Source organism: Leucopleurus acutus (assembly GCF_964270905.1).
Source record: "Leucopleurus acutus genome assembly, chromosome: 14".
NCBI classification, from domain to species: Eukaryota; Metazoa; Chordata; class Mammalia; order Artiodactyla; family Delphinidae; genus Leucopleurus; species Leucopleurus acutus.
In genome coordinates this window covers 27,162,306-27,172,505 of record NC_139156.1, presented here as the reverse complement: position 1 = coordinate 27,172,505, position 10,200 = coordinate 27,162,306, and the positions used below count along the sequence as shown (strand labels likewise).

The following is a 10,200-nucleotide window of genomic DNA, read 5'->3' as shown; positions in this document are numbered from 1 at the left end:
AAGAGGCTCTGCAGAAACGCCAGGACTAAAACTTTCAAATTGATCCTATTTAGTAATCAATCAGGCTCTCCCCTCAGGTTAATCTGCCTAATTTTTCATCTCAAATCATACACTTTACTGACACGCCATCTAGCAAACAGTCGATAAAAAGTTAACAAAAATGATAACGACTCCAGCCAGAGCCATGGTGCAGGGTGGGTGGGTGACGAGCAGCTTTGATTGCATTTCTGGGGCGGTTGGGGACTTGGGTTTTTCCTGGGCCAAAGGCTAGGAGTTCTCCCGGACAGCCTCAGCCTCCCTGCCTGCCACCCTTGTCTGTGATTTGCTACCCTCTATCGCTTTTGGATTCCTCTCAGAACGTTAGAACATTGGCAGCGTTTTCCCCAAAGTCGCCTAAACCAGCTAGCTCCCTCTCCACGCCTGTGGTTGCACAGAATGTCTGGAAGCACGTGTGTGTGCTTGTGGTCATTGTGGGCTGTGCCTCTGTCACTGTGTCTGTATTGTGTGTATAACAGTAGGGATGGTGTAACCATTTAACAGCAAAGGTTTATCTGTTTAACTGTTGTGTGTGCTACTGGCTACCTATATTTCCACGGGTGTGCTGTGTCATATGTGTCCGCACTGTTTCTGGGCATTCTGTATGTCTGCATCACTGTGTATGTGTTTGGGGTTTCTGCATTGTGAGTCTGTGCAACTCAGTGCCTGCCCTTTGTGTTTGCATTGTTTCTACGATGTCTGTGTGACACTGTGTGTCTGTATTGTGTGTGCCCTGGATTGGCTGTGGCAGTATCCCTCATCTACATGTGGGCATGTGGTCCCAGGGGGTCCTCAGGCAACCCGATCAATATGCCCCATCACAGACATCAGAAGAGAAGGAACAGTCCCTGTGGAGACGTAGGCACTTCACTGTGAGCAGCCTCTGAGACGTGGGAGGGGGTCACTCCTTCTCCACCCTACCCTCCCTCCTAGCCTCTGTGTTGGGGGGTTGTTGGGGGGATGGGTAAGGAAGGGGAGGGAAGGCCTCTCTAGAGGAGACTCCCAGCCCTAGATCCCTCTCCACAGAGCCCTGAACCCACTGCTTCTGACTTGAGCCCTTGAATTTTGAACCCAGTTGGGTATAGGCATATATCCATGTATTCAGATGATACAACCACACCCAGATGCGGTGACAACTCATCTCATCTCTATCTACACATGCTCATAACTAAACCCACACAGGTCCCAGGATACTCACAGGTAACTACTCTTCCTTCCCTATTGCATTCACACTCACTCACAAACAACTAGCCACATCCAGCTCTCCATAGGGAAACCTGCACATGTCCACATGCACACACCAGTGCGCAGCAATCCCTGCACACACTCGCACATACACACACCAGATTCCAAAGCAGGTGGGACTCATTCACTCCCAACACTGCCGGCAGCATCACCCACCCACCATCCACCATGCACACCTGTGCACATTGCCATTTGTACCCTCCCCATTTGGGGCAGCGAGGAGCCCCTGCAGGGAGGAGTAACTTAGCTGGGGGAGGCTGGGACTTCTAGGGCAACGTGGGACTGGTACAGCCAAAGGTAGGTCTGCAAATTACACTAAGGTTCAGCCTGGGGACCAACTTGAGTAGGAGAGGGCAGGCTGCATCCTAGCCATTACCCAAGAGCAAACAGAGGACAACCCCACCCCCCTTCAAAAGAAGCAGAGTCTGTGTCTATATAGTGTTTATTCACTGCCCCAACTGCCTTCAGAGTAGACTTAGGCTCAGGCTGAAGTTCTCCATCCCACTTTCTGCTCACTCCTCTCATAAGCCCCCCTCCCTTCCCATCATGTGCTCCTCTCCACCCCCCACCATAAGTGTAAATTTGAGAATTTGAGTAGCCAGCTTGGTCAACCTGCTTGGAGCTAAGATTCTGGTTGTCTGTAGCTTCAGTTCCACATCAATGTTCATTCTCCCGGTTATCTTCTCACACCCGCTCCCTGCATACATCACACACCCCGGGGGGCATCACTCACCCGCTGGTCACACCCACCCCAGTGACAGCTTTACTTCTTTTCTGTCCATTGCACAAACTTAGTCACACCTAGTTTGCAACAATCAGTTATATGAACACAGCAGCACACACTCAGTCACCCCCAGTTGCACATGCTCCATTTCATCAATCAGCTGCACGTGTCCAGTCTCTCAGTTGCACACACTTTCCTGACACACTCAGTTGATGCTGGAGGACTTGGCCACACACACACACACACACACACACACACACACACACACACACACACACCCTCAGCCCCAAGGTCTCTCTCTGGACTGGCACCTGTTAGGCGGAGACAAGGTAACTTGCTGATGGCAGCCCTGGATCTGGAAATGCAGAGCTGGGGCCCCAGGAAAACTCAGGGTGGGAATTCTCCATCCCGAGTATTGCTCCCCCCCTCATACACATGCACCAGGCCTAGGACCACCACCTTCCTTTGCTCTAGTCCCAGGAGCCTCATCCGTGGGAGACACAGCCTGTGGACCCATCCGGGATCAGGCTCCCAGCTCCCCCAGGCCTGCTAACCTCTGCCCAAGACCTCATTCGTGCACATGCACAGTCTAGGGAGGCACCCATTTTGCACACAAACCAACCATCCACAGTTCTACAGCCCAACCATCACTACCCAGCACACCCACAGTTCTAACCTGGACTCACACCACCCGCAGCCGGCCAGGGGACTCTCCACTTTACCACAGTGGCTTCCAACCTGCTGACCCTCGTGACGCCAGTTTGCTCAGGTTCCAGGTCCCCTGTCCCTCGTCTTGCAGTCCCTGCCCCTGTCCATTCTGGGTCCCTTATCTAGTCACTCCCCTACACCTCATGCTCCCTTAGGCCTCTTCCCAGGTGTGTGTGTGTTGGAGGAACATCCGTATTCTCGGCACAAACCACTTTCTGGGCCGCGAGAAAGAGTGGTTGGTTGTTGGAGTAGGGAGCAAAGTCAAGGTACCCTGGGTTCCAACGGCAGGAGACATGCAGGGCGATGTGAGTGGACTTCCCTGGACCTGGAGGCTCCGAAGGGTGGGGAGGAGGGGGTCCCCGCGGCGACTGGCAGGGGCGGAGGGGAGGCGCGCGGCCCCAGCCCGTCCCTTTCAGGGGGGACTCATGCATCAAACTTCAATTTTCCGGACGATTGAATTAGTGATTTTTTTTCTCCTGAACTAAAATACACTTAAGTCTTTGGGATTAATTACCACGTTCTGGTCCCTCAGACTGGAGTATTACTTATCGGAGCTGCGTCTGACACCGGCCCGACACCTCGTAAAATAAGAAACTGCGCCTCCTGGCCTCACCAGGCGCCGCCCGCAGGACCCCGGGTCGGAGAAGGCGGAGCAGGGAAAGCCGAGCCAGCCGGATCGTGGGGCCAGGCCCAGCCCGTCCGCGCCCCGCGGGGTCCCGGGCCGGGAGAGCAGAACCTGCCCGCGTCCTGGGACTTGGCAAGCAGGGCCGAGGCCCCGGACCCAACCGGGAAGGAAGAGGCAGAGCCGGGCCGCTTCTCTTGGGCAGCCGGGAACCGAAAGCGGGTCTGCAGAGAGGCTAGAGTCCTGAGCACGCAGGCCTGCGACGGCCCCAGGCTATAAAGTAACTCCGCCACAGGGCTGGAGGCCAGGAGGGTCCCAAACCTTAACGAACCTCGCCCTGAGAATGGGCGCAGGGCCCACAGCCCCTCACACGATCCACGCCACCCTTGTACATACACTCACACTCGGAGAACAAACACGTAATGCACACGCCCGGCTCCCACGGAGCGCACACATGCAGTGCACACACCACGCACAGCCGCACCCGAGGCAGGCCCGGCCGGCGCCTGTTAAGAGACCAGGGCCTGCACTTGGATTCGAGGCCCTCTCCCATCACAGGTCCCCGCTGAAGCACCCGAAGCGTGGCTAAGGCCATCCCAGCGCCCTGGGCGGCGTACGGGTAGCTGCTCTCATCAGAGCCGGGATTGCCTGGGAGAGGGTGGGCTAGAGCCCAGGCCTCCCTGGACCCCCAACTCCTCACTCCCATCTCCAGACAAGCCCTTCAGCCCTTGCCCTCGGTCGTCGCCGCCTCCCTGCGCGATGGGGCCGGGAAACTAGCCCCGCGCCGCGTTGCCCGCTCGGACCGAGTCGGGATGCCACGGCCACATGCGCTGTCGGCCGGGTTCCGGAAGCCCACCGGCAGCCTGGCGGAGGCATCGAATCCAGCACAGACGAGAAGACTGCGGGGCGGCTGGAATCCGCTTCCCAAAAGGTGTGGGACCCAGCGCAGCGCGCTCTCTCCAGGGCTCCTTGGGGTCAAGCCCTGAGCTCCACGTTCGCCTCTCTCCCCTTCCCTCCGACGACGGTGCGGTCCCTCCTTCTGCCCGCCCTCGTTCTGGCCTATAGAAACAACGAATTCCTCCTCATCTTTCAAGGCCTGGGTCCAAAGCCACCTCCTCCGTGAAGCCCGCACTACCCCGGGCCCTAAGTCGGTTCTCTAAGCTCTGCAAAGGGCACTTCCCTGTCCCTCGGTCCAGGTCTCCTATCTGCGCTGGGGTGCGGCGGGTCTCGTCTGCTAGACTGGGAGCTCCTTGAGGGTAGGAACTGGATCTGATTCGTTCCCATTTCCCCAGCCCCCAGCGTGGCCTGGCGCAGAAAAGAGGCACAACAAACATTTGCTGAATTGAATGGATTTCCCCCTTTATTTTATTAATCCTTCCCCTTCCTTCTTTCCTTCCTTCTTTTCCTTCTTCCTTCCTCCCTCGTTACTTTTTATTTCTTGGTTATATTCAATTGTCATGTTTTTCAGGCTCATTAAATCCATTTAGAGACAAAAGAATAAAAGGCAGAAGGGGAAGGAGGGGGAGGAGGGAAGGGGGAGGGGATGGGAGGGGGAGGCCAGAGAAGCAAACAAATAACCCGCTTTAACTAGACGGGCGGATAAATGGCCCCGTTTCTCCTCAGCCCCGATGCGCCTGCTTAGCTGCGCGCCCCGCGGGCTCTTCAGCTCGGGTGGGCTCAGCCCCAGGGCCGCCGCCCCCAGCCCGAAGGGACCCAGCAGGGTCCGGCCCGGGGCCGCGAAGCGGGCAGCGGCCTGAGGTGCCAGGGCCGCTTCATTGGGATTCATGGGCGTGTTGGGCGGGCGGCCCCGGGCTCAGGGCGCGGAGCGGGGGCCGGGCGGGGGCGGGGTGCGCACGGCGGGCGCAGATGCCCAAGTGACCGCCGCGCCGCGGTCCCTGCGCCGCCTTTGTGCCGGGGAGGCGCGCGCGGGGACCTAATCCATCAAATTGTCTACAAATTGTGAAGAAAATTCAAAAACCATATGGTCGCCAGCGCCGGCGCGCTCTGGGCTGCGGAGGGCCGTGGCCGTGCCCGCACCCGGAGCCGCGGGGGGCTGGGCCCGGCTATTGTCGCCTGTCAGCGGCCGCCCGGGTCCATTCGTCCCGGCCTTCATGGTCCGCGCTCCGAATTACAGACCCATCCATCCTGAGAGGGCGATTTATGTCGCTCGGGAGGAACCGGCCGCACGCCGGCCCCGCTGCCCGGCCGCCTCTTTCCTTCTTTCGTTCTCGCCTCTCTTCTCTCCCTTCTCCCCATTCCACTTTTCTCCCTCTGTCTCTGTCTCTGTTTCTGTCTCTCTCTTTGTAGCTTTTCCTCTTTCTCTTTCTCCCCCGTCTCTGTGGCTCTCCACTTTCTCGCTCTGCTTTTGAAGTGTTCTGTTCTCTTTTCTTCTATTTCTCTCTCTTCGTTTCCTCGTGGACTCGCACGTTCCCGATTCAGGCCCCGGGGCCCCATCGCCTGCCCGAGACCAGATGCACATTTCTCACATCAATTTTGCTTAGAAAGAGAGCCCAGTGGCCTGGAGGCGGGACCCTCCTCTAGTGACAGCGGCCACTCGCCAGCCCAGCGACAACAAAAGCCCAGAAAGAAACCCGCTCCGTTCGGAAAAGTAAAAGCTGCCTGTGTTCCTGCCCCAGCCGCCCTCGGGGTGCGGGGACTCCCCCAGAGTCCTTGGGAGATTGATGTCTCTGTCCCCAGCCGGGTTCGGGGCCCAGAATTTGTGAACGTTACCAGAAATCCACCCCAACTCTCAGATGCTTCGGGCTCGCATCTTCCAGTGCCCGTGTGAGTAATTCAGCCTGCCCTTGGTACCTTTGGCCTCATTTTCCTCCCTCACCCAAGGGTGAGGCCCTCTGGCGAACCGAAGCTTGGGGAGCTCTCAGGCTCCAGTCCGCTGCCCGACTGAGCTATATACCACACCCAAGGCTTAGCCGGTGTCCCGGGGAGCGCAGGAAGAATGCCCTTGGGTCCCGGCTGGGATGCACGAACCCCACGGCAAGTCCCCCCCCCCACCTAGCCTTTGCCCCATACAAATTAATTTTGCACCCGTGGCGCCCTCAAAGTACGCACACGTTTTCTCCCAGCATTGTACGCCTCTCTTTTTACCCGGACCTGGCGAAGCCCGCTTCTCTCGCCCCCGCACCATTTGGTAGCTGCCACGTGTTTGTGGGCAAGAAGCGCCTCCTCCCTCTCACTAATTCCCCCTCACCCCTCATTCTCACGCCTGCCCTGAAACTCCTCCAAATCTCCAAGGCCTGGGCAGCCGGCGACCAGCAGCGGCGAGACACCGAGCCTGACGCGGCTTCACTGAATAAGGTCCACTCGTTCAGACACGGTCACCGCCGGTTCTAGTAAAATGGCAAAGACTTTATTTATCGGAGAAAGAGGCCTTGGGTACAGTCCGGGGAGGAGAGGGCAGGGCAGGAGCAGGGGAGTGGCACGCGGGACCCACCCTCATCCAGGCACCCTCGTCTGGCCAAGTCGAGCTAGGAGCAGGGCGTTGGATACCGCAAGACAGACCCAGAGCTGTGGAAGAGGTGGCGCGAGGGCTTAGGTCGGCCTCGTCTCAGTCTCTGTCACATGCAAAAAAATTCTAAAAAGAGTAAAAAATAATTCTTGGACTTTGGGTTCTGTTTTCGTTGGTTGGTTGGTTGTTGGATTTCCCCCTGCTTTGTCCCTAAGACCCGGACCCCAATAGTCAGTCCCAGGCAACCGGGAGAGGGTGGGGAGGAATCTTAAAAATAGCATTACTGGGCATTAGGAGGCAGAAATGGCATCGAAAACAGACTTCTCTCGCTGGGGGGGGAGGGGGAAACATCGATTTGAAACTCGCAAGTCAAGACCCGGTTGCCCCCCTCAGCCCCTTCCCAGGTGTGTGTGGGGGAATAAAGGCAGAAGGAAATAAAAGAAATCAACTGCAATAGGCCTAGGGAGGTGAGGAGGGAGAGGGCCGGTGCATTCGCCACATGCAGAGAAAAATCAAAAAGTCGGGGCGGCCCCTCCTCCAGACCTCGAGGTTAAGTGTTCATTACCCTCGATTCTATCTCGCCCTCAGCAAACCCGGCAGCCTGAGCTTTGAAAACATGGAAACTCCGAGATTTTAAAAAATAAAAGAAAGAAAGAAAAAAGTCAGGCTGCGGTGGGAAGAACCCAGTATATAGGTTTAAATATTTATACAGAAGCCATACAGAATTGCACGGCGAGGGCTCCCGGGGCAGCGGAGGCCACGCGCGGCGGCCGGCTTGGCCGACCATCCCAGGTTTATTGCTTCGAGAGGAAAGAGGCGGCTGCTGGGAGCCGAGTCCAGGCCAGGGACAGGGGAGAAGGCGGGAGTTGCAGAGGAGGTCCCAGCTCCCCTTGGCTGTCCTGTCCGGGAGGTGGCGGGCAAAGAGCGCTAGGAGCCCGGGGCTGCGGAAGATGCTGGGCGCCACTCAATCGTCCACGTCGATCTCTTCGTCTTCCTCGTCCTCCGAGCAGTCCTGGCTGCTGGCCGGCTGGTCCGTGAGCGGGGAGGCGGGCGAGAGCTGCAGGGGCCCGGCGCCCGGGGCCTGCGGGGCGCCTGGGGGGAGTGCCGGAGAGCCAGGCCTTGACTTAGCCCTGCCGCAGCCGCCGCCGCCGCCGCCCGCAGCCTCCGAGTTCTGCTCGAGTTCGGCCAGCGCCACGATGTCCATCTGCCCGCTGGGGCCCAGTTTCTTGGCGGACTCCACGTCGGCCTTCATCTCCTCCAGGTCCCGTTTGAGCTTGGCACGCCGATTCTGGAACCAGGTGATGACCTGAGCATTGGTGAGGCCCAGCTGCTGCGCAATTTGGTCGCGATCGGCGGGGGACAGGTACTTCTGGTAGAGGAAGCGCTTCTCCAGCTCGTAAATCTGGTGGTTGGTGAAGGCCGTGCGCGACTTTCGCCGCTTCTTGGGGGTCTGCCGCTGCCCAAAGATGGTCATCCCGTCGCGGCCTGAGAGGAAACCAAAGTATAGGCTTGCGCCAGAGGAGAGGAGACCCCACCCCGGTCCTTACTCACTCCACCTAGACCCATCCGGCCTGCAGTCTGCCGCTGTTCCCTTCTAGGATTAGATTCAGCCACCCGGACTAGGCCAAGCCTAGGCTATGGCAAGCCCCCTTCCCCCATCTCTCATCTACCGGAAGTCCCTAGGAAAAATTGTTTTGGTCTCTGCCGCTTCACCTGAGAGTTGGTTTGAAAGACCCGAGGTCGCTAGAACATGAGAGCCAGAGAGGGACGCCCTGCCTGGGAGTGAATGTTGGCTCTCCACCTCGTCGCAATCAGCCCTGCTCTACCCCTACCCAAAAGGTCCCAGCAAAGGCTCTCCATTCCCCACCCCAGGAACAGGGCTAGCAGTACCCAGGCCACCGAGAACGGGAGGGAGTTAAGCAGAGCAGGCAGACTGCAGAGAGATCTTGGGTTCCTGCCTCCCCTCCGCGGTCACTCGACTCTAGCCTATCCAGAGGCCCTTGGAAATAGGGTTTGGGTCCTGTCCCACGCATCTCCACTCCCAGCGGCAGCGGCTTGGGCTGGAGGGCCCAGACAGCCGGCGCGGGAGGGGGCGGCCAGAGGCAGAGAGCACTAAGCGTGGGACACATTGAGCCGGGAGCCTGGTGCTGGGCGCCGGGGAACCCAGTGGCGGCGCCTACCTTCGGCTGCCTGCAGGACGCTGACCTCCAGCCCCTTAAAAGTCTTGCTGGCGAGCTCCTCCAGCGCGCACAGCGGCGAGGTCTGCGAGAGCAGCGCGCGGCCCGCCAGGGGCAAGCCGCCCGGAGCGTGCTTGTCCGCGGCCGCCAGCAGGTGCGCCGCCCCGCACAGCGAGTAACTTCTCCGCACAGACGGCTTGTTGAGGATGTCCTCGATGCTGAACGGCGTCAGCGGTTTGTTGGAGTTGGCGGGAGGCGGCAGGTGGTCCAGCGGGCTGCGCCGCCTCTCCTCCCCCGGCGCCGCCTTGCTGTCCTCCTTGGAAGTCATCTCGGTCTCGTTTGGGGGCCCGGCCGGGGCGGCTCGGGCCTCGGGGACCCAGCCCGCGGGCAGCTCGGGCGCCGGGAGGCGCGGGCGGGCGGCAGGCGGGAAGGAGGCCGCGCCCGGCAGCGCGCGGGCCGGGCTCGGGGCCGATTAGCGCAGCGGCAGAGGCGAGCACAGCCGCACGGGGCCCCAGGAGGAGGGCGCTGACGCGGGCGCTACCGCCGCCGGGGCTTCCAGCAATCCGGGGCGCGAGCCGGGGCGCGCCGCGCGGGGCTCCAGTTTCGCCAGCCCCGGTGCTATTTAAAGGTGTCAGGTGGCTCCGCGGCGGCTCCTGGCCCCGGGTCCTGGCGGCGGCAGTTGGAAGAGCCGAGGCGAGGGCGCCGATCCCGTACTGCGAGGGGAGGCGGAGAGATGGGGCAATTGACTATTGCTAACAAGTTAGCCTTGATCGAGGAGTAATCAATTATCTGCAGCGGCACTTCTCTCTCTCTTTCTCTCTTTCTCTCTGTCTTTCTCCTCTCTTCTTTCTCTCTGTTCTCTCTCCTCTTCTCTCTCTCCCTCTCTCTTCCTCTCTCCCTCCCTCTCTCCCTCTCTCTCCCTCTCTCTCTCCCTCTCTCTCTCCCTCCCTCTCTCTTCTCTGCTCCCCCCGTCTCTCTCCTTCTCTCCCTCTCCCTCGTCCTCTCTTTCACTCTCTGTCTGTCCAATGCAGGCAGCTCTAAGTTGGGAAGCTCATTAATTAGCGGGCCTGGGGTAGGAGGAGCCGGCTGGAATTAGCCTGCCTAATGCGCCTGTCAGTCCCGGCGCTGCGCCGCGCTCGGCCCGAGCTGTTTGTAAATTACATTAGCGGCTCCTTTATTGCACCCGAACCACCGGCGACTGAAAAGCCGCCGCCCCCACCCC

At 59.4% G+C, this 10,200-nt stretch overlaps 1 protein-coding gene across 1 annotated transcript; it reads right to left on the bottom strand.

Moving 5' to 3' along the window:
- Nucleotides 1-7,765: 7,765 nt before the first annotated feature.
- On the bottom strand, nucleotides 7,766-9,306 carry LBX1 (ladybird homeobox 1; the record flags this gene model as incomplete). Its single annotated transcript, XM_082854086.1, has 2 exons — nucleotides 7,766-8,286; nucleotides 8,982-9,306. The coding sequence occupies 2 exons, from the start codon at nucleotides 9,304-9,306 to the stop codon at nucleotides 7,766-7,768; spliced, it is 846 nt and encodes a 281-aa protein (XP_082710212.1).
- Between the last annotated feature and the right edge of the window lie 894 nt (nucleotides 9,307-10,200).